The sequence below is a fragment of the Microtus ochrogaster genome, unplaced genomic scaffold (genome assembly GCF_000317375.1).
Source record: "Microtus ochrogaster isolate Prairie Vole_2 unplaced genomic scaffold, MicOch1.0 UNK1, whole genome shotgun sequence".
NCBI classification, from domain to species: Eukaryota; Metazoa; Chordata; class Mammalia; order Rodentia; family Cricetidae; genus Microtus; species Microtus ochrogaster.
In genome coordinates this window covers 37,704,687-37,727,393 of record NW_004949099.1, presented here as the reverse complement: position 1 = coordinate 37,727,393, position 22,707 = coordinate 37,704,687, and the positions used below count along the sequence as shown (strand labels likewise).

General features: G+C 50.6%; 4 protein-coding genes across 7 annotated transcripts in view; 3 read left to right on the top strand and 1 right to left on the bottom strand.

The window, feature by feature from the left end:
* Positions 1 to 1,514, top strand: part of P3h3 (prolyl 3-hydroxylase 3) — a 17,138-nt gene extending 15,624 nt beyond the window's left edge. The window contains exons 14-16 of one of the 2 annotated variants that reach the window (XR_001229358.2): positions 673 to 813; positions 982 to 1,221; positions 1,253 to 1,513. Coding sequence is in view for 1 of the 2 variants with exons in the window: in XM_005365207.3 (XP_005365264.1) it covers positions 673 to 813; positions 982 to 1,149 (309 nt within the window). In the remaining variant the exon portion in view is untranslated. Of the gene's footprint in view, positions 1 to 672; positions 814 to 981 lie in introns of both variants that reach the window. The other variant, XM_005365207.3, reaches the window with a different exon arrangement.
* Positions 1,515 to 1,585: 71 nt separating this feature from the next.
* On the top strand, positions 1,586 to 8,990 carry Gnb3 (G protein subunit beta 3). Its single transcript, XM_005365205.2, has 10 exons — positions 1,586 to 2,676; positions 2,874 to 2,960; positions 3,226 to 3,264; positions 4,712 to 4,818; positions 4,899 to 4,962; positions 5,089 to 5,251; positions 5,351 to 5,417; positions 5,515 to 5,716; positions 7,748 to 7,964; positions 8,627 to 8,990. The coding sequence occupies exons 2-10, from the start codon at positions 2,904 to 2,906 to the stop codon at positions 8,731 to 8,733; spliced, it is 1,023 nt and encodes a 340-aa protein (XP_005365262.1). The 5' UTR covers positions 1,586 to 2,676; positions 2,874 to 2,903; the 3' UTR covers positions 8,734 to 8,990.
* Positions 8,991 to 10,320: 1,330 nt separating this feature from the next.
* On the bottom strand, positions 10,321 to 14,059 carry Cdca3 (cell division cycle associated 3). 2 transcript variants are annotated; one of them, XM_013352918.2, is made up of 6 exons: positions 13,859 to 14,059; positions 13,061 to 13,205; positions 12,397 to 12,523; positions 10,966 to 11,259; positions 10,744 to 10,847; positions 10,321 to 10,623 (listed from the first exon to the last, which is right to left on the bottom strand). In XM_013352918.2, the coding sequence occupies exons 2-6, from the start codon at positions 13,178 to 13,180 to the stop codon at positions 10,471 to 10,473; spliced, it is 798 nt and encodes a 265-aa protein (XP_013208372.1). In that variant the 5' UTR covers positions 13,181 to 13,205; positions 13,859 to 14,059; the 3' UTR covers positions 10,321 to 10,470. The 2 variants fall into 2 exon arrangements, with proteins under 2 accessions (XP_013208372.1, XP_005365261.1); XM_005365204.3 differs by lacking the exon at positions 13,859 to 14,059 and adding an exon at positions 13,287 to 13,568.
* Positions 14,060 to 14,242: 183 nt separating this feature from the next.
* The window catches only part of Usp5 (ubiquitin specific peptidase 5), a 14,915-nt gene continuing 6,450 nt past the window's right edge, over positions 14,243 to 22,707 (top strand). For both annotated transcript variants that reach the window (XM_005365203.1, XM_005365202.1), the window contains exons 1-11: positions 14,243 to 14,418; positions 17,125 to 17,250; positions 18,252 to 18,318; positions 18,447 to 18,580; positions 18,727 to 18,872; positions 19,136 to 19,320; positions 19,916 to 20,010; positions 20,655 to 20,848; positions 21,617 to 21,688; positions 21,988 to 22,075; positions 22,195 to 22,320. In XM_005365203.1, coding sequence (XP_005365260.1) covers positions 14,308 to 14,418; positions 17,125 to 17,250; positions 18,252 to 18,318; positions 18,447 to 18,580; positions 18,727 to 18,872; positions 19,136 to 19,320; positions 19,916 to 20,010; positions 20,655 to 20,848; positions 21,617 to 21,688; positions 21,988 to 22,075; positions 22,195 to 22,320 — 1,344 coding nt within the window. In that variant the 5' untranslated portion in view covers positions 14,243 to 14,307. The remainder of the gene's footprint in view (positions 14,419 to 17,124; positions 17,251 to 18,251; positions 18,319 to 18,446; positions 18,581 to 18,726; positions 18,873 to 19,135; positions 19,321 to 19,915; positions 20,011 to 20,654; positions 20,849 to 21,616; positions 21,689 to 21,987; positions 22,076 to 22,194; positions 22,321 to 22,707) is intronic.

Genomic DNA, 22,707 nt, shown 5'->3' with positions numbered 1-22,707 from the left:
TCTTCCAAAGGTCCTGAGTTCAATTCCCAGCAACCACATGGTGGCTCACAACCATCTGTAATGAGATCTGGTGCCCTCTTCTGGCCTGCAAGTATACATGCAAGCAGAACACTGTATATGTAATAAATAAATAAATCTTTAAAAAAAAAACAATTAATGAATGCTAGGTGTTGCCATTCTCCTAGTCCTTGATCATGGAGACTTCTATACCTGGGCCTAGAAGTGGGAAGAAGATGAGCAGGCATGGTAGTATATACGCCTGTAACCTGATCGTTAGGGGGTTAGGCCAGCCTGGCTTCCCAGAGGCATTTTGCCATACTCTTCACCCTAGAGGCATAAACACAGAGGAACAATCGCCTTCTCTGTACTCATGTACAGTCTAGGATTTTCCAGGAGGAAATGCATCTAAGATCCTCATCACCCTCCGTCCGATCTGGGGCTGCTCCGGGGGCCCTCGGATTGCTTCACTCCAGGCTCACGGGCTTAGGCAGGAGAGGTCGGGATCCAGGACAGAGAACCCCCAGGAGGCACCTGCCCCCTTTGGCTTCTGTCTCCTCCAGCCCCAGTCCTGCATTTTGCCTTCCTGAGTCAGAGCCAGTCCCTGAATGAGGGTGTGAGGAGTAACAGGCACGAAGTCTGAGGCTGTGTCCCCCCCTCCCCGCCCCCCGGCAGGCTCAGGTTCGCCCTCGATGTGGGCGCCTCGTGGCCTTCAGCTCTGGTGGTGAGAATCCCCATGGTGTGTGGGCTGTGACGCGGGGACGGCGCTGTGCCCTAGCACTGTGGCACACGTGGGCGCCTGAGCACAGGGAACAGGTAAGGAGGTTTGGGGTAGGAAGATGTGAAGGGGCGGGTGGGTGGAAGGTCACTATGGGAGTCTGTGCAGGAGTGGGGCTCACAGTGAAGCCGTTGGGTGGCTGAGATGACCCAGGGAAGGTGGCCACAAAGGACTGAACCATAGTTTTAATTCCCCCCCACCCCCAGGAGTGGACAGAAGCCCAAGAGCTGCTGCGGGAGGAGGAAGAGGAAGAGGAAGAGGAGGAAGAGGAAGAAATTCTCAGCAGAGACCCTTCCCCAGAACCCCCAAGTCATAAGCTTCAGCGGCTCCAAGACAAAGCTGGGAAGCTACTCAGGGTCCGAGAGGAACTCTGACTGCTGAGCCAACTTCAGCTTGTGAGCAAACCGATGAGAAGGCCCAGTATGATGTCAGGGACAGCGCAGCAGGCCCTGTGTGACATCAGGGACAGCGCAGCAGGCCCTGTCTCTTCAGTCGATCATCCTGGGGACCTATGAGGACCACCAAACCCTGGACTCACAAACTTACTACACAGACTTAGCCTAGAGCCCACCAGGCCTGGAAGCCAGGTCTGGCCCCATCTGGGGACAAACAAAGATCATTATGCCTCCCTGAAAGGCATGGCAAGGATTGAAGGCTAACTGCTTCTAATACAGAAGACACAGAGGAGACTATCCCATCCTCTCCCAACCTGTGCAATAAAGAACATGAAAATTCCCCAGCCAGGGCCTGGTCTGGCGTATCCCAGCTTCTCTAGTTGCTGGAGGTGGGGGTGGTCAGGGCTGGTCTGGGAGGAGACAGGTGGTGTCTTTGGGCCTCCCAGAGGCGGAGCCAGGAGGGCCTGAGATTTGTCAGGGAAATCTCAGCCACCTGCTGCCTCATGCAAATAGACCCACGTGCCCCATCACCACCACCACCACAGCTGCTCCTTGGGCTCCAAGGTTAAGCCCTGTTAACTCTCCCTGAGTAAGGGTGAAAGGGTAGCCTTATTCCTTAGCTTCTACCTTTACTGTCCAGCAAGACCCCAGGAGTAACGTGGGCAAGCATGAAGACAGACCCCCATCCTAGGAGCAGGATACAGGGTTCCCTTCTCTTTATAGTCCTTTCTTTGCCCGGAAGGCAGGGGCACATCGGCCCAGAGTCCCCCTGAATCTCCTGTCAGCTCCCCCGGCTAGGATCAGGCCCAGGGGCAGCTGGCTGGGGCTTGTGGAGAAAAGGATTATCCGGATCAGCCCCTTCTAATCTCAGCTTCTGCCTGGACCCTCTCCCCCACTGTCCGCATGAGGGGACATGGTTTGGGGTGTTGACAACAGGGTCACCTATCACCTTTCCCTCCTGGCTCCTGGCCTGCTTGCTCAACAGGCCTGCACTGCCAAGATCATGACCACAAGTTAGGGCTAGGGCCTGGGGGCCACTGGGGGCCACTGGGGGCCACTGGAGCTGTGGCTGCTCTTGTTCTGTTCTCTCCCCAAACCAGTAATCCTCACAGCTTTTCTCTGATCCGTGGGCCTGATGCTCTTATCTCTGCCGGCACGCTAACCATGGAGGCACCCCTTTATTCCCCCCTTCTTGTGGTTGGATGGAGGGGTGCTCTTCTCTGGCTCACAGACCTCCTCCCCACCCCTCCAGGTTGGCCCGCGTCTCTGGAAGCCACCCGCCTCCCTCCCTGGCCTCTCCCCCACCCCTGCCCGCTCATTTCATTTGCCTGACGTGGTTGTCGTTGGCCTTACCCTTCCCTGTCTGTTTCCCCCTCCCAGTCGGGGCCAGGCCAGGCCAGCTCCCCTGGCAGCAGAGGGGGGCAGGTGACAGGCAGGCTTCGCAGCTGAGAGACTCAGGAGGCGCCTGGGAAGCGGAAACCTGGGAGAAGTCCAGCCACAGCCCAAGTAAGAGGGAGCTGGCCAGCTCTGCCCTCTGGGGTTGGGGGCCCACAGGGAGGGCTCAGGCAGGTCTGGGACTGATGTACAGACCTAACCCAGGAGGAGGGGAAGCCCCCCATCACTTCTCAGGGGTGGAGTGGGAGTAAAGGACAGAAACACGGTCCTGTGGGGACTCCCCAACACCTATTTCATGTTCCTGGCAGGAGCCAGAACCGCCCCTCGATCTGTGCACCATGGGGGAGATGGAGCAGCTGAGGCAGGAAGCGGAGCAGCTCAAGAAGCAGATTGCTGTAACCCCAGAGCCCTCGTCCTGGGGACCCTGGCAAACAGAGCTCAGGACATGTGGGAGTGTGGCCTGGGAGGGACTGGGGGACTGGGTCACTCTTGGGTGACACTTTAGAGACCTCTGATCTACAAGGATTCAGAGACTTTAAATTTGAAGCTCACATTTGGGACCACCGCCCAACTGCAAAGCCCCATGCCCACCCATGTGTGAGGTGCATGTGCATGCCCCCTACCCTGCCACAGCCTCCCTGATGCCCGCTTTCCCTGCAGGATGCCAGGAAAGCCTGTGCGGACACCACCCTAGCTGAGGTGAGACTTCCACCCTTCTGAGGCAGGACATGAGGGGAGGGAAGGGGAGGGAGAGGAGGGAAGTGCTTCATGACCAGTGACATACTGTTGCCTGAGCTTTTAGCACATCCTGTCCTTGGAGTGAGGAAAGACAGTCATGAATTAATTTAACAAACATCTATTAAGATCTGCTCTAGGTCAGGCATTATATTGGATGCTGAAGACACAGACACTGGTCTTGTCCCCTTCATCCTTAAGCAGTAAGGACGGAGGGAGCATGCAGGATTTCTCAAAGACTCGAACTGACAGTTGTCTAAGACTGCATTAACAATTCTAAGATGTTTGCTTCTTCACAGATTTCTCTAAAATTGAGATGCATTTGACAATACATAATACCTTGTTAGCCTAGTGTTTCTTTCTTAGTGACATACAAAATAATACTGTTTCTTAGAACTGACAGTAAGTATCAAGCCATGCTAGGTGGCACAGGCTTGGAATCCAGCCACATGGAAGGCTGCGGCAGGACTGAAAATTCAAGACTTGCCTGGGCTGCAGAATGCTTTTAAAGCCAGCCTGTCTCAAAATAAAAAGCAAAAAGTTCAGCTAGGACAAAAATTTTAAGAAGAAGACATGAAGTTGGGTGGGGGTAGGAGGTGAAGGGTGGATCTGGGAGAAGCTAGAAGTCGGGGCGAATATGATCAAAATTCATTGCATGCATGGATGAAATTATCAAATAGTTAATAGAAATAGTGTATTAAAAAAGAAAGAAGTAAAAAGGGTCTGGGATGTATGTCAGCGGTAGACTTCTAAGCTAGCATACCTGAGGCCCTAGGTTCAATCCCCAGGTACCGAGGGGGAGGAAAGAACATAGAACCGATTGTATTAAATATGTTCGTAAGAGTAAACATCATGAGAAAAGCAGTGTTAGATGCTTAAATACATAATTCTGTACGATTCCCATGGCAACTCTGTAAGATTATAGGCTCAGGGGAAGGTGTGATTTGCCAAAGTTGACAAACTATGATAGACCACCTCTGTGGACCCTGGCGGCTCAGCAGATGGGAGGCTGGTTGTGGTTGGAAGGGCAGTTCCGGATGATGGCAATGCCTCAGAACTCATGAGTGCTGGCTGGGTGCCACTGATGTGTGAAGACAGGCACCTGCCAGTCTGGTATCCCCTGTGTGTCTCAAGATAATGTTCAGTGACCTCATACCAGCAACTTGAGGTTGATCTAGGTGGGAATATCTTCCTACTAGCAATTCCTCTTCTTCAGTCTGGAGACACTGTACTAAACACTTACCTCTACCATTTAGCAACTTGCCAAAAGCTATCCCAGCACCTGTCTACCACAGGAGGCCCGGGCGCTCTAGGCCAGGGACCTCTTGAGCAGTTTCTGGTCCCCAGAAGGAGGTAGAACAGAGCAGGGGCTGTGGCAGACATGTGAAACCCAATACCCCTTTCTCTGCAGCTTGTGTCTGGCCTAGAAGTGGCGGGACGAGTCCAGATGCGGACACGGAGGACATTAAGGGGACACCTGGCCAAGATCTATGCCATGCACTGGGCCACTGACTCTAAGTGAGGATCCAGAGGTGTCTAAAATGGAGGGGGATGGGCAGGGAGAAGAGGTGTGGATGACACAGGTGCCCTTTCTCCAGGCTGCTGGTAAGTGCCTCGCAGGATGGGAAGCTGATCGTGTGGGACACTTACACCACTAACAAGGTACCAGCCTTCCTACTGACCACCTTCAAGGAAGGACCCTCCATCCTTCCTAGGGTTGCATGCCTAATCTCTGTGCTGTTCCCTGAAGCTCAGGTCCCACCCGCCCCAAATCTACCCTCTCTGCAGGTGCATGCCATTCCACTGCGTTCCTCCTGGGTCATGACCTGTGCCTATGCACCATCAGGGAACTTTGTGGCCTGTGGGGGTCTAGACAACATGTGTTCCATCTACAGCCTCAAATCCCGTGAGGGCAATGTTAAGGTCAGCCGGGAACTCTCTGCTCACACAGGTGAGAAGACCTCTTTTCCTGTGTAGGAGTCACGGAAATCCAGGCCCCTGGTCCAGTTGTGACCCTGAGCCAGAGCCCTGTCCTTCTAATCACCTTCAGGTTATCTCTCCTGTTGCCGTTTCCTGGATGACAACAACATTGTGACCAGCTCTGGGGACACCACGTGGTAAGGGTTGAATGCCATGGGTGCTGAGGACTGGAAGGTCATTCTGTGCTGAGCAACTGTGACATTTCTGTGTGATGGGCTCCTTTTCTTCTGACAGTGCCTTGTGGGACATTGAGACGGGGCAGCAGAAGACGGTGTTTGTGGGACACACTGGAGACTGCATGAGCCTGGCCGTGTCTCCAGACTACAAACTCTTCATTTCGGGTGCTTGTGATGCCAGCGCAAAGCTCTGGGATGTGAGGGAAGGGACCTGCCGCCAGACTTTCACTGGTCATGAGTCCGACATCAATGCTATCTGTGTGAGTGTCCCTTCGTGTGTGCCCTTGAGGAACTAGCTACCTTAAACCCCAGGATACATCTCTGACCCACTTCCACACCACCTCTAAGTCCTTTCCTTATTATTTCTAGAAATAATCTTACCTTTATAGGATAGTTTGAAAAGCAATGACAAGAAATCCCAAGTCTGTTTCACCCCATTCACTGTTACCACTCTGCCATGCTTTTCAGTTGTCTCTAGACATTCCAGCACACACCCTCAGGCGTGCGCACTTAGCTCCTCCCCTGCTCTCTGTCAACAAGTGCCCTACCAGCAAGCTACACCCTAGGTCCTCATTCCTGGGTCCCTTGAGAATAGATGACTCATATCATGGCTCTGTGCCTCTCAAATACTTCTTGGAGGGCAGAGGTGGGTGTTGGATCCCCTGGAGCTGTTGGAATCACAGTTATGAGCTGTCATGCAGGTGGGTGCTGGCACCCATCTGAACTTGGGTCCTCTGCAAGAGCAAGTGCTCTTAGCTGTTAAGCCATCTTTCCAGCCCTAAATCATAAATTAAAAAAAAAAAAATCCCCGAAGACAAGGTCTCACTATATAGCTCTGGCTGGAATTTGCTATATAGACCAGGCTGTGAGTTCGAGACCAGCCTGGTCTACAGAGCTAGTTCCAGGACAGGCTCCAAAGCCACAGGGAAACCCTGTCTCGAGAAACAAAAAAACAAAAACAAAAAAAAAAATTATTGAGTGTGTGACTAGTCAGAAAACAAATTTTAGGACTCTGTTCTCTCCTTCTGGGGATCAACCTCGGGTCATCAAGCTTGTATAGCAAGTCCTTTTCCCCACGGAGCCATCTGGACACCCCCAGTCATTAACCCTATTACTTTATCTTCATACTTTTTTGTTTTGGTTTTTGAGACAGTGTCTCTCTGTGTAGCTCTGGCTATCCTGAAACTCACTCTGTAGACCAGGCTGCCCTGGAACTTGCAGAGACCTGCCTGCCTGTGCCACCACCGCCCAGCTTATACATTTTATTTTTGTCACGATAGAGATGAACCCAGGTTACGCCTAGAGCTGTATCTCCAGTCCTGCCTTTCATCTTCTGAGACAATCTCAGAGTGGACCATGCTTTACCGGAGCCCACTTTCTCAACCTGGAAGGCTAGCTTTAAACTTGAGGCAATTCTCCTGCCTCAGCCTCCCAAGTGCTAGGAGTACAGGTATTAAGTGGCCATTTCCAGCTACAGTATAAGTTTTATGTGTATGAGTGTTTTGTCTGCATGTATGCCTGTACACCAAGTACATGCCTGACACCTGTGGTCCTCTGGAACTGGAGTCACAGATGGTTGTGAGCCACCATATGGGTGCTGGGAACTGAACTTGGATCTTTTGCAAGAGTAACCACTGGTCTTAACTCCTGAGCCATCTCTCCAGCCCCAGCATAATTTGTAAGAACCAGGAAATTCAATATTTACAGAATATTGCAGCTCATACTCAAATGTAATCATTATCTCATAAATGCCCTTACTACAAAGTTTTTCTACACAGAATCCAATCCAGAAACATGTAGATTATCTCATAAATGTCCTTACTACAAGGTTTTTCTACACAGAATCCAATCTAGAAACATGTACATCCTTGCCATGTCTTCTGTCTCTAGATTGGAACCATTTTTCTACTTTTCTGGGGTCTATGATATTACATCACCAGTTTTCTAAAACTTCCCTGCAAGTACACTTGTTATTCTTCAGGATGACGTTCAGGTTACTTGCCTGGACCTCGTGCTGTTCCCGCACACCCTGGACTAGTCTACAGGATAATCACAGAAGTCTGGTCTTTCAGTCATGTGACCCTGGGAAACCCTGGTGCTCTTGCCTGCCTGCACTGCTGCAGTCACAGCAGAGGGAGCCACAAGAACACAGCAGTGATCACCCTACCAAGAAAGAGACAGGCAGAGAGACCAGCGAAGTGGCTTCCATGCCCCATGGGAACCAGGAACCAGGAAAAAAGGCGAGGCTGCGCCAGGTCTGCGTGCTGACCACTGCTTATCTGTATTCTCAGTTCTTTCCCAATGGAGAGGCCATCTGCACTGGCTCAGACGACGCTTCCTGCCGTCTGTTTGACCTGAGGGCAGACCAAGAACTGACTGCCTATTCCCACGAGAGCATCATCTGCGGCATCACATCGGTAGCCTTCTCGCTCAGTGGTCGCCTGCTCTTTGCTGGATATGATGACTTCAACTGCAATGTCTGGGACTCTCTGAAGTGCGAGCGTGTAGGTAAGGGTCTGCCCCAGACATTCCAGCCCTCCCGCCTTTCCTCCCAGTTTCTTTAAGGGGACCCTCTTCCTGCTGTTTCCCAATTGTTGCCCTTCTGCCTCGTGCCGTGCCTGCTCCTTCTGGTCACCCCAAACCAGTGTATCTTAAATGTCCAGACCTTTGTGTACCTGAAGTTTAAGCGACAGCCTCAGGGAGGTGTGAATAACAGTAAACCAAAGCTCCTGGGCTGAGCCTAGGATTGGCTGTCTAGAGTGGAAAGACAGCCTGGCTTCTATCAGGAGAGACCAAGAGCTGAAAGAAAATAATACATACTCCTGAATCAGACTCCAAATCCTATTCAGTTGATTACTTTCCAAGTTGCCTTTTCTTTTTTTTTTTTTTTAAACCCAGAAACAAAGAACCCCGTCCTTGGATCTATCAAAGTAACCCTGCCCTTCCTCACAGCTTACTGACATTACTAACCAATTTACCCTTGCCCTACCAGAGACTCGGGCTCTGGACAGAGGAACTGGCCTGACGAGAAACCCCTCTCCTGGGGCTAATCCTCCTTCGGTTCCTTAGTCCCCATCAAGGCAGAGGCTAGCCTCCCCGGGCTGAGCTTCTGCACATCACCGGCCCTCACACACCTGGGAAAGTAGACTGACTTTTCCTCTCTTCCTCAGGCGTACTCTCTGGCCACGACAACAGAGTCAGCTGCCTGGGGGTCACAGCTGATGGTATGGCTGTGGCCACTGGTTCCTGGGACAGCTTCCTCAAAATCTGGAACTAAGGAGGCTAGAAGAAGAGAGGCGGGAAGCCATGAAGATTCTCAGCTGCTTCCTCCTATATTCATCTCTTTAGGGTCAGTCTTCTATAGCCCAGGGGCCATTCCCAGTAAACTTTCTTTTGAGAGCAGTAGGGATTATTATGGGAGTGTGCCTTTGGAAGCATCAGGGACACAAGGGCAAAGAACTGCCCCATTTCCGCCATGGCCTCCCCTATCCAGAGCCCTCACAGCTTCTTCCTTAATAAACAGGAACAGACCCTCTCAGCCTCTAGGGTCCTCTTGAGCTACCCATAGCCTTTGTCCAGACCAGGAATGGTCAGGGTGCTCAGCTCATGATTGTGGATATCACTACTAGTCTCCTGGCCCCTTCAGACTTTCTCCTTTTCTACCTTTCCCCCTTTATTATCACCTAATAAAACGTGGCATCCTGTGTTGCTAGCTTCCACCCCTTTGTGCTACAAGAAGACCTAGGTCCTGTTAACGGACAACAAGATATTACAGGTGCTAGGATAAAGGTTAAGTACTAGGTAGACTGTGGGCAGGAAGAAGGATCAAGGCAGAAGCTGAGGTTTCTTAGGGAGGCTGAGTGGCTGGGAGGCACACGACAGCTTGCTGCAGACTACAATCATGTGTGCATGCCTGCATAGGAGCTGGATGATAAAGGGCCTTGGAGGCCACTAAGGAGTTTCAAGTGGAGTATTACCATGATCTCTAAGCTTGTCAGGAAAATTGCTCTTCTAACAGTTTAGGGTGGTAAAATAGAAAGAGACTGGCCCTCTAGAGACATGAAGCTGGTGGCAAGAAATGCAAGGATAACAGGCCTGGGGCTGAGTGTGAAGTTCACTAACAGAGCATTTGTCTAACATGAGCAAAACTCTGGGTCAATTCCAGCAAAACACACACACACACACACACACACAGAAAAGACACAAGAGATCAGAAACATGGAGTCACCAAGATCTAGTGATCATACTCACAGATATGTCATTCTGAACAGAAGAATTCAGTATGATGACCAAGGCCAAGACTAATGTTCAGGCAGATAGGTGGGTGAGGGTCTTCCCAATCCACAAGGATGGGGAATAGCCTTAGGGAAAGAAGATCATAAACTTTATTTTAAGGGAACTAACGCTGAGTGCTTATGTGGCAGCTGAATAAAAGTCAGGGTAAGAGAGGGACCTGAAAATTACCAGAAGCAAGTAAGTAATAGCTAAGCCCCAACAAAAGGGGAAGAGGAAAGAGGGGCCAAGGGCAGAGCCTTGGAGAACATCAAAACTTAAGGCATAGAAAAGAGGCTTAGAAGTGGCAGTAGAGAGATATCCAGGGCTCATAGACCCCAGGCTACCATTCTACACACACAGAAGACCCAATGTAGCTTTGTCTAACTTCCTAAAGAATCATTTAAGGGGGCTGGAGAGATGGCTCAGGGGTTAAGAGCACTGACTGCTCTTCCAGAGGTCCTGAGTTCAATTCCCAGCAACCACATGATGGCTCATAACCATCTGTAATGAGATCTGGCGCCCTCTTCTGGTGTGTGGGAAGCAGAATGTTGTACACATAATAAATAAATAAATTAAAAAAAAAAGAATCATTTAAAACCATCTCCTTTAATATGAAAAGAAACACACAAAACAAAACAACATCCAAGTACCAGAGGTGGTAGCCTGGGAGGAGCCTGACTTTGCTCAGTGCTCTTGGGGAAGAGACTATTGCCAGACTCTGGGTGAACCCAGCGTGGACTTAGCTCTCCATTAAAGCAAAGTGTTGATTTTCCTTGTCATGGTCCTGGTTTTGCTCCCATGCTCCTCCGGTTTTCAGGAATCTTCCAGTTCCAAGAATGACTCCTTCCTTTAGGTCCCTACCATTCTCACTTAGAGGAGAAGGTCGTTTACCCTGCAAAAGGCAGCATGTGAGCCAAGGGCCAGGGCACATGAGGGAGAGGGGAGAGTGGGGCGAGGGCTCCGACTACAATGCTGGATGCGCACGGTGACAGTTTTCTCCCTCTTCCTTTACCTGTCGCAATGTCAAGGTCCCAGGGGAGTTGTCATCCTGCAGGATGGTGAGAGGAGATCTCCCTAGCACCTTGCTGTTTGCTTTCCGTCTACTGCGCTTAGAACCTAGAAGAAAGGTTTAGTCCAAGTAAGGACTCAGAATTGGGCTTAGTTATTCTTCCTACACTATCCCAGGATGTGATTCTAGCTTCTTTCCCCTCCATCCTGCTCTTCAATTTTGTACCTGAAGACTGGGGAGTCTCAGGATCTCTTGAGGGCTTGTCTGAGTTCTGGCTGGCAATTATGGTTTCTGTGGATTGTTTAGCTTCCTCCTTGGTAAACACCTGTTTGGAAGGGAGTTCAGGCTGGCTCCAAGGCAGCAACTGGTCCTCTAGGGATAACTGAGTCTCCAAAGGCAGGTCCAGTTCAGAAGATAAAGGTGTTTGCTGGGGCAGAGCTAGCTCTGCAGGGGAGATGGAGTTGGAAGCTTCGGTCTCAAACACTTCACTCAGTTCTCTCACCAGGGGACTCTGAGGGTCTAGAGGGAAGAAAGAAAACCAAGGAGGAAAACAGAGAGGAGAATGAAGACCCCTGCTCAGATGGGGGAGGGAGTGGAAAGAATAAGTCAAGGCGGGAAAAAACAAGCTATGGAGATTGAGACGGAGCTGGGGTGGCACTTGGTGGTAAAGTGTGAACACAAAAGGAGGGCTGGGGTTCGAACCCAACTGGGCTAGGACAGCTGGGCCTGCGATTCTAGCACTCACATGCTAAAGTAGGACTGCCTCACTTCCAGAGCAGCCTGGGCTACAGTGTAAGACCTTGTCTTAAAAAACAGTCAGGCATCCGGGCGGTGGTGGCGCACGCCTTTAATCCCAGCACTCGGGAGGCAGAGGCAGGTGGATCTCTGTGAGTTTGAGACCAGCCTGGTCTACAGAGCTAGTTCCAGGACAGGCTCCAAAGCCACAGAGAAACCCTGTCTCGAAAAAACAAAACAAAAAAAACAAAAACAAAAACAAAAAAACAGTCAGGCAGTTGTGGCACAGGCCTTTGATCCCAGCACTTGGGAGGCAGAGGCAGAGGCACACTTTATAAGTGTGAGTTCAAGGCCAGTCTGGTCTACAAAGCATGTTCCAGAACAACCAGGGCTGTTTCACAGGGAAACCCTGCCTCAAGGGTTAAAGAAAGGAAGAAAGGAAACAGGGCCAGCTTAGTGGATAAAGGAGCTTGTTACCAAGCCTGACCTGAACCGGATCCCCTAAAGTTGCCCTTTGACCTTCACACATGAACTGTCAGGTGTCTGTCCATACACGTAAATGTTTAAAAAAAATTAAGTGAGCCGGGTGATGGTGGCGCACGCCTTTAATCCCAGCACTCGGGTGGCAGAGGCAGGTGGATCTCTGTGAGTTCGAGACCAGCCTGGTCTATAGAGCTAGTTCAAGGACAGGCTCCAAAGCTACAAAGAAACCCTGTCTCGAAAAAAAAAAAAAAATTAAGTGAGGGGTCCAGCAGGAGGCTGGGGCTCCTGGCATGCTCAAGACCTTTGGCTCAAACCCCAGAGCTACAAAAAGAAGCAAATAACAAAAACCAGTAAAACAAAAATGGTCTCGACGGCACCCTAGATAGGTGTCAAGTTTCACCAGTATTCCCCCCCCCCCCCCCCCGGTCTGTCACTTACCTGCAGCACCGATCTTCATGGGTGTCCGTGCAATGCCAAGAGTAGGAGAGCGGGGGTCTGGGTCCTGAGCTTGCTTAGGACTGCTCGGCTGCTCTGTTGGCAGACTTGGCTGCGGGGAGCTCTCCACCTGTCAATACCATAAGGTAGAACAAGCCTGGGCCTGGAACTTTATCTCCTCCCCATATTCCCAGCCAGAACTGCTAATGCCCATGGATATGCAGCCTGTCAGATGCAGATTAAAAAAAAAAAAAAGAAAGTTGCCAGGCACAGTAGTGGTACAAGCCTTTCATTCCAGGGATTGGAAGGCAGAGGCAGGTCAGTCTCTGAGTTCGAGACCAGCCTGGTGTACATGATGAGTTCCAGGCCAGTCAGGGCTTCACAGTGAGACCCTGTCTCAAAAACAAACAAATAACAAACCCCAGAAAGTCAGTAAATGAAAAAGAGACCATAAATTTGAAGGACAGCAAGGAAGGTTTTGGAGGGAGAAAAGGGAAGACAGAAATGATGAGATTATATCAGAACCTCAAAAAATAAATAACAAAAGGGTAGGTGAAGAAAGTAAGGTTCCAGTGGCAGGGTGATGAGGACACGCACAGAAACAGGCTAGAGAGAGGCCCACGAATCCAGACAGCTTCTCTTCATTCTCCACCCCAGCCCAGCGTACCTGAATAGGAGTGCGCTGGATGCCGGCGCTAGGTGAACGAGGGTCTGCTACCCGAGCCAGATGTTTGTTGTGTGGCAGAGGCCGCGCTGGAGTGCCTGAGATGCTCTGAGTAGAGCCCATCTCCACGAGCAGTGGGGACGCCCGGCTGTGCAGACAGAGGAAGGGACGCCCGTCAGGAGCGACTCAGTTTACAGCCACCGTGGCGGACCTCTGACCCCAGACTCACCCGATCGTCCCAGTTTCCAGCAGAGGAACCTCAGGGTCGCTGGCCCAGAAACCTCTGAGAGGCCAATGAGCGGAGCTGTCTAACGGCGCATTCAGATCTGCTGGAGCCTCGATTTAGCCACTAATTAGCATAGCTTACAGGGCCCCAGCTCGACCTCGGGGAGAACACTATCAGCTCGAAAAACAACTCCCAAAGCCAGGCGTTTCAAACTTCCCGCCACGCCCCCTGCCCTGACCCTATTGGCTGGGCCGAAGCAGAATCTCATAGGCCAGTTGTGGGAAACGCGCCCTCCAGACCGGAAGGCCATTGGTCTGGAAGATGTCTATCACGAGAGCTGGCCAATGGGGTGATGACTAGCTTGTGCCTCGGTGAGCCCAGGGGGACTTTTGTTCCGTATCCGCCCGTCAGCAGTAGGCGTGAGACCCTGGGTGCTTCTCAGCTTTTCGATTTTATTAAACAAAATAGGGCGAGCGAGTTATTCTGCCGTACGCGCAAAACTGACTGGAGGCTGTTAGGATGGTTTGCCTAAAACGAGACAGCAATCCTTATTGGTTGACGAAGTTATCACTCACATCTCTCAAAGTCTGCCTCATTGGCTACTGCTTTTCAAATACCCAGAAGACAAGTGCCCGATTGTTTTCCGATTGGACAAGTTTCAGTAATTCATGGGGTTAAACAGCCCACAGTTTCTGCTCTTCACTTAAAGATTGGACGAGTCCTTGAATCAGTGTACCCGCAACAGCGCGCCCTCCCCGCGGCTCCACACGCGCGCCCGCCCTGGAAGAGCGCGATTGGTCCTTTCGGCCATCAGTTGTGCCAGGAAAGGTTTTCATTGGCGTTTGCTAAGAGTGGGGCGGAGGGCGGAGCACCAGGCGGCAGGCTGAGGCCAACTGCCGTTCTCGCGCGTCTTGCCTTTAGCGCATGCGCCTAGCGAGTGGCGCTCATTGGACGCGAGAGCAGGAGTGGGGAGGGACCTGGGACAGTGGGAGCTGCCGTGTGAGGAGGAGCTGCTGCCGGTGTCATGGCGGAGCTGAGTGAGGAGGCGCTGCTGTCAGTGTTACCGACGATTCGTGTCCCCAAGGCGGGAGACCGGGTCCACAAAGACGAGTGCGCATTCTCCTTCGACACGCCGGTAAGCCCATTCCCCATGCCCGCGGCTACCACGACTTCCATCGCCATGGTCATTCGGCCGGGCCTGCAAGCCTTGGGCTACCGCCTCCTTGCGATGCACCCTGGGAGTTGTAGTTTTCCCCGCGACTCTCTGCTTTTGCTTTTTATTATCTGAAGCTGTAGTGTGACTACCATTCCCGGAAGCTACAGCTCTCGGTTGGCCTATTCTTGGTCTCGTGAAGCATTATGGGCATTGTAGTTGCCCCTGTCTCTTGTTACCATTCTACGATAGAATTGGAACCTGATCGGCGGACTACATCCCCCAGGCGACACCCAGAAAAAGCCTGGAGGTGGTCTTGCACGTTGCGCATAGCTCCCCGGGTTTTGTAGTTTCATGTGGGAGGACTAGGGGCGACTCCCCACTGTTCTGGGTAGGTGTTGAGGTAGGGAAGGTGTGGTCCTCATCTTCTAGTCTGGAAGAGGGCTGTGAAGAAGTCCAGTTTTGGCGAAAAACTGAGTTAAACATCCTCCACTCGTGGTTAATTTGGATGGGGAGGAGGGTCACTGGTAGGGGGGAGGAAAAACGCCCAATGGAAAGATCTAGTCGTTTCTTCTCGGAAGTGAATTATGGCCGCGTCCCCCTCCCTTTTCCTCCGTCCTTCACAGGTTACCGAGACAACCCCTTTTGAAGTATTCCTGGAGAGGGTTTCTTTCTCTGGAGGATGCTAAGGCCCTTTTACCATCTTGCTCCCACTCTTGTCTAGTTAGACAAAGCCGCCACCCACACCGTGCTTCACGTTCTGCAGGCTCCACCTCATACCTACCTCCCTTCCCGCAGTTCCGCCTCCCTGTGTCATCCTCAGCTGAAGCCGAGCCCCCGGGCCCGGACTGAAAGGGCTGTAGTTTGCTTGGGATCCGCCCCCCTCACAGCCCCTCCCCTCAAGCGGTTGTTGGGCCCTGCCCAGAGCATTCAGCCAGACCAGCTCATGGCCTGAAAACTGCAAGTCAGAGTGGAAGGGCTCCATTAGTGCATCCCCAGCTCTGAGTATAGTAGCCTGCTGTAATGCCCACTTCAGGACCAGTACTGTGATTTGTGGTCTGCTTGCTTTGCTGGGCTTTGATCTAAGCCCCAGATAATGCTATGCTCCTCTCAAGTTGGCCTTGGTAGAAATAAAGGAGGACTGCTGGCTTAGAGCGCCAGTGTTTTCAATCCGGGCTGAAAGCAGCACCTTTTATTTTCGTCGGAAGAGTTAGTTACTTGAGAGTGCCCACTTTCCTCCCAGGAGGGAAAGTAGACATCAGTGGGTCTGTCTTTACACTTACAGCAATTTAAAGTTTTTCTTGTCTCCTCCTTAGTAGCTACTTTAAATGACCCAGAAAAGGTGAGGGTTTTTTTTGTTTGTTTGTTTTGTAATTTTCCAACACCTTCCCCTTTTCCATTCTAAATCTCAGTAGAGCCTTCCTGATTTAGTAACAAATTCTGCAGTTTATCTTCTGATTCTCTGTCTGGAAGAAAGAGAGTGTAGTTGACCTTTGGTGAGAAATGCTTTGCCCGTGAACACTGCACTGTCCTAGTGTACGGTGCACTGGTCCACTAACTGTCTTAGATAACGACCTAATTTCACTAGCACAGTGGGAAGTGTTCAAGGCCACGAAGATTTTATTCCAGGAAAAGGACGCCTTTGCTCAAAGCCCTGGGTCTGAGACCAGACTCTCTATTCTCCAGTCTCCTCTCCCACTTGCTCACTGTTACAGAGGCAGCCACGCTTACAAAGGCACTGGCAGACTGGCTTAGCTTTCCCTCCTCGGGATGCATGATGGCCTTTGTTTTCCCTGTTCTTGAGTTTTTTGTAGTCTAGCTAAATCAGCAGTGTTGCCAGAGTGTTGGTGGAATAGATATCTCAGCCAGGTGTGGTGGTAACACACCTGTAACCCCAGCCAGCCCCCGGGAGGCTGAAGCTGGACAAAAGTTTCCATCATCATAGGCTACACAGTTCCATACCAGTGTAGGTTACACAAGGGGACTGTGTGTTAAAAATAAACAAATAAAAGTAATAAAAAGGGCAGGCTTTGAGGTTGCAGGTTGATGGGGCTTCAGTGGAGATCTTACTGAGGAGAGGGATGGGGTACGGGTAACTAGTGGCTGTAAAACGATGGACTTCATGACCTTGATAATCTAGGTTCGTGTTTAGCTGTGAGTCCCAAACAGGTATTTTCCTCTAGAGCCAGGGTTTTCCTCTCGTAGAGTGTGGCAAAGGAAAGGTCTAGCTGTTGTCAAGCTCAGGGTTAGGTGTATTGCTTGGTGCTGTGTGCTCTGCCCCTCTGGCCTAGGAGGTCTGGTTGGTGATTGGTCTGAAAGTGTAAGCCTTTTTTTCTCCCAAGAAGGACCTCTTTTTCTTCTGAATGTAGTCCCTGACACTGCCAGCCCCATTCACTTTCTGGATCTCCTTAGCCAAAGAAGAGGTGAGCTTCAAAGCCCACTCAATAACGAGCCAGAAGATCAGTGACTGAGGGGTGTTGTTCAGCTGCCTCATGTGTTTGTTGGCTGTTTTCAAACTCCTAGAGGATGCTGGGAGATCTTCAGCCATACATCGTGCCCCAGAAGGATGGATAAGTTGCTAAGAGCCACAGTGTTAGGAAACCTATAGTTTCTGACTCTAGGTCCTTAGTTTCCCCACATGTCCAGGCTTCACCCTGCTTGTGTTTTCCCACTTGTGTTGCCCTGCAGGAGTCTGAGGGTGGCCTCTACATCTGCATGAACACATTCCTGGGCTTTGGGAAACACTATGTGGAGAGACATTTCAACAAGACAGGCCAGCGCGTCTACCTGCATCTCCGGAGGACCCGGCGACTGGTAGGCTGGGTATGGGCTGGGAACATCCAGACACTTTACACAGGTGCCTGTTTTGTATGTCTGTTCCTTTTAGTGAGGGTTATTATTGCTATGATGAGACACTATGACCAAAAGCAAATTGGGGAGGAAAGGATTACATTTTTTTTTTTTTTTTTTGGCATATTCTTCCACACTATGGTCCACCATTGAAGGAAGTCAGGACAGGAACTCGGAGAGGGGAGGAACCCGGAAGGACCTGATGCAGAGGCCATGGAGGGGTGCTGCTTATCAGCTGGCTCAATCTGCTTTCTTACAGAACCCAGGACTACCAGCCCAGAGGTGGCACCCACAATGGGTGGACCCTCCCATATCAGTCATTAATTAAGAAAATGCCTACAACAGTGATTCTCAACTTTCCTAATGCTGTGCCGCTTTAATGCAGCTCCTCCTGTTGCGGCAACCCTAAAACAGTTATTTTCATTGCCACTTCCTCACTGGCTTTGCTGCTGTTCTGAGTTGTAATGGAAATATCTGATATGTGACTCCTGTGAAAGGGTTGTTTGACCCCCACCATCACCAGAGGGGGTGCAGCCCACAGGCTGCCTACAGCCCCATCTTACGGAGGCATTTCCTCAATTGAGCCTCCTCCTCTCTGATGGCTCTAGCATGTGAGAGACTGACACAGAACTAGCCAGCACGGCTCTGACTCCCCCACTGTCCTTTGCTTTTCTTTCACCTGCTTTCATTTCTGTTACTAAAACTTGCCATAATTGTTTTTAATCTTCATTCCATTGTCCAGTTAACCATTCCTTTCCCTCCATCTTCCTCATTTGTTCTGTCCCTGGGCTCATGACTGCTCCTGACCCTCCTTTTTTCTTTGTTTTTGTCTTTTTGAGACAGAATCTTACTGTGTAGCCTTAGCTAGCCTGGTACTCATAGAGATCCTTCCTCTGCCTCCTGAATGCTAGAGAACAAAGTCATGTGCCATCACACCCGGCCATCTGACCCTCTTTTCGTTGCAGAAAGAAGAGGACACTAGTGCAGGCACTGGGGACCCACCTCGTAAGAAGCCCACCCGGCTGGCAATTGGTGAGCTACCTGCTAGGAGAGCTCTAAACCTGATCATTGACTTTAGCGCTCTGGAGGAGACAAATTGGAGAAGAGACAATGACAAATGGTAGTTGCCCTCCTTTCTTCCTCTTCCCTGTCCTCCCCAGGTGTTGAAGGTGGGTTTGACCTTACCGAGGACAAGTACGAATATGACGAGGACGTGAAGATTGTCATTTTGCCAGATTACCTGGAGATCGCCCGGGATGGGTTGGGGGGGCTTCCCGACATTGTCAGAGATCGGGTATGATTCTCTTACCTACCCAGAGACTCTAGGGCAGGAGGGGCTGCTGTGGTGTGGCTTGGACAGCACTAACAAAACTGGAGAGCAAGGGTAGGAAGGGTCTGTGGGGTAGGGGTTGGGTCCTGCTGACTCTCTGCTCCTTCTAGGTGACCAGTGCAGTGGAAGCCCTACTCTCAGCTGACTCTGCCTCCCGAAAGCAGGAGGTACAGGCTTGGGATGGGGAAGTCCGCCAGGTGTCTAAGCATGCCTTCAACCTCAAGCAGTTGGACAACCCTGCTCGGATCCCTCCCTGGTGAGGCCTGCCTCCTCCCATATCTGGGCACAATCCCTAAATGAAGGGTAAAGAGGCCAGTCACCCTTGTGCTGGAGCTGGTCAGAGAGAGGGTAGGGAGCAAGACCAGAAAGGAGAAGTGGGGAAGACGAACAATGCAGGGTACAGCCAGAAGAGAGAAGAATGGTCTCTTGGACTGGCTGGGGCCTGCAGAGCCCCTTCTCACTGCCACCCCCGTAGACCCCCAACCCAGAATTCAGCTAATTTTCTTCTCCCTGGGCTAGTGGCTGGAAGTGCTCCAAGTGTGACATGAGAGAGAACCTGTGGCTCAACCTGACAGATGGCTCCATCCTCTGTGGCCGACGCTACTTTGATGGCAGTGGGGGCAACAACCATGCTGTGGAGCACTACAGGGAGACTGGCTACCCCTTAGCTGTTAAGCTGGGCACCATCACACCCGATGGAGCTGGTACTCTCCTGCCCCTCCCCACTTAATGTGTTCCACTTACTCATTTCATATGACATGAATAATACATAAATGTATCCCCTTGATACAAAAATGAAAAGATTTAAAATTTCACTACTACCTTTCACAATCCTAGTCCCCTTCATAGAGACAGCCATCATTATCTGTTTAGTAACTCTTTCCAAGCCTGTCTTAACTGTAGTAACTTGTGGTACAAGGGCAGAATCGGAATCAGCATTAAACTGGGTATGGTAGTGCACTAGTATGTCTGTTAGCCCAGTGCTTGGGAGGTGGAGGCAGGAGGATCAGAAGGTGAAGGTCATCCTCAACTACATAATGAATTTGAGGTCAGCCTGGGCTACATAAGACCTAGCTCCAGAATCAGAGAGAAAAAGAAGAAACCCTGCACACGCACCTGAACACACACATGCATTTAAAAAGGAAATCACAATCCCACCCTCATCCTATTTGACCCTCTGCCCTCTGACAACCAATCCCAGGTGGGCTTGTTCCTCACTAATGCTCAAGTGAGCCGAGAGGGGGATCCTTACTGCCTGTCCTGTGCCCCTGCCCACATTGTGTCTGCCTTTTGCTCTAGACGTGTATTCATACGACGAGGATGACATGGTTCTGGACCCCAGCCTGGCAGAGCACTTAGCCCACTTTGGCATCGACATGCTGAAGATGCAGAAGGTGAGTGCCCCCTCTTCCTGTTAGTGCCAGATTCTCTTTCCTGCCTCTGTGGCCCTTGTGTGCCTGAAGCTGAGGTTACCCATCCCCAAAATGCATGGATTTCTCTTGAAGAGAAGTCTACAGTCACCTGGTCATTCCGTGAATACTACCAAACACTTGTTACATCCGGGGCCCCGGGTGAGTAAAGTAGATGTGCTCCTTGTTTCATAGACGTGGCCTAGGAGCATGGCGGGTCCCAGTCATGTTTACGAATGAATGAATAATTGCAAACTACTGGTTTGAGAGTGGTCTGAGCAATGGGCAATGATGTGACACTACCGTAGTTTGTAGCAGAGGCCCTGGGCTAGCTAGGGCATCAGGACATTTCTCTGAGGAAGTGTTCTTCAAGTAAAGGTGAGTAGGAATGACTTTAGAATGGGAAAGAACATTTTGGCTAGTGGAATCTCAGTCATTGCACTCCCTTATTCAAGCAAAGGCTTGGTGACTAATGGATCTAGGATGGTTGCCATTCTGGATCTTAGACACTACTTGATATTTCATGCCCAGACTCCTAATTCTGTAAATCCTGGGCTATGTCTTGCCCTAGACTCTGGGACACTTCAGGGCTGAGTTTCTTGCCCAGTCTGAAGCCCCTTTCCCTGCAGACGGACAAGACAATGACTGAGCTGGAGATAGACATGAACCAGCGGATTGGTGAATGGGAGCTGATCCAGGAGTCGGGGGTGCCACTCAAGCCTCTCTTTGGGCCTGGTTACACGGGCATCCGGAACCTGGGGAACAGCTGCTACCTCAACTCTGTGGTCCAGGTGCTCTTCAGCATCCCTGACTTCCAGAGGAAGTGAGTGCTTCTCTTTACTGTGTTCTGTGGCTATGTGCCTGCGCAACCTGAGTATGGCTTAGTTTTTCCACATTTTCTAATTAAGGAGGACCGTGAAGTTGAGAGAATTATTAGTTAACTGAAACCAAATACCTCTTAACATCTTCGCTCCTCTCCTGGTTGCCAGTGTCTTTGCACACTGGCCTCGGGCTGTTCTCATATCTGTGTGCCTGCTCTCGTTCTTAGAATAGCCCCTGTTTGGGCTGGAGAAGTAGCTCAGAGGTTAAGAGCACTGCCTGCTCTTCCAGAGGTCCTGCGTTCAATTCCCAGCAACTACATGGTGGCTCACAACCATCTGTAATGAAATTCACTGCTATCTTCTGGCCTGCAGACATACATACAGGCAGAACGCTGTACATACTAAACAAACAAATAAACCTCTTTTTTAAAAAACAAAAAGAATAGTCCCTGTTCTACTATGGCAGGTGTGCTATGAAGGGAACATATTACAAAACTGCCCTTGTACACACTCCCCAGTAATAGAGCAGAAAAGAACAAAAGAATATGACTTCTGTTTATTCTGATCCTGGGCTGGAGTCTCATTTCTTTGGCTTTGCCTTGGGAAAGAGGCCAGGAAAAATGCCTTGAGCACAGTGCATGCTCTCCTTAGTTGAGAAGGGAGGATAGATAGGTTGCTGCAGAGAAATTAACTATAACTCTAGGGAAAACATGATCCTGGGATTTGTAGATGATTTAGTCCTTTGTCCTGCTATTCTTTTTGCCTCCTAGGTATGTGGATAAATTGGAGAAGATCTTCCAGAATGCCCCATCAGACCCTACTCAAGACTTCAGCACCCAAGTGTATGTAGCTAGGACATTTGTACAACGGCTTTTGAGAGCATCACAGCTTTCTACTTTTCTGCACCATGCTCGCCGAGAGTGGGCCTAAGTAGAGACCCGGACAGTTAGAAGCTGTGGAGCTGTGGGCTGTCTCTTGAGCTGAGTTCCTATGCAGCCTCAGGTGTCCCCATTCCCACAACACCACACACACATTTTTAAGAGTTGTTCAAGTAAGGTCATGAGCAAGGGGAAAAGATGCAGACAGCTGCAAGGATCATCAGTTGACTGACACTAACTAGTTTTCTTGTCTGTACCTACAGGGCCAAGCTGGGCCATGGCCTTCTCTCTGGAGAATACTCCAAGCCAGCCCTGGAGTCAGGTGATGGGGAGCAGGTATCAGAACAAAAGGTAATTTTAGGATTTTTATCCTTCTCAGATTTTAGAATTATATAGGGAAACTAAGATCTGGGAGGTGTCCAAATTAGGTCAGTTGGTGGCTACTGAGTCTCTGTCTTGGTTCTGCCTAGGAAGTTCAAGATGGCATTGCCCCTCGAATGTTCAAGGCCCTTATTGGCAAAGGCCACCCCGAGTTCTCCACGAATCGGCAGCAGGATGCCCAGGAATTCTTCCTTCACCTTATCAACATGGTGGAGGTAAGGATGGGATGATGGCAGAGAGGCTAGTATTGGTTCACCCATTTGCCTTCAGTTTGTACCCACTTACTTCCTCTCCTTAAACCCAGTCCTGTAATTCAGCAGTTTGTCTGCACTTAGCCTGCCCTCAACTAGTAGTTGCACCTGAGGAAAATAGTCAAGACAAGTGCTGGTCTTTACCCGTGATCCTTCTTGTGATAAGCCTAAGTAAGCTTAGAACAACAGCAACAATAAAAGACAAATGAGGGCTGGGAGGTGGGGCACAGAGGTCGAACACTTGCCTAGCATGCACGAGTTCCCAGTTCATCCCCAGCCCAAGAATACTTACTGCGGCCGGGCGGTGGTGGCGCACGCCTTTAATCCCAGCACTCGGGAGGCAGAGGCAGG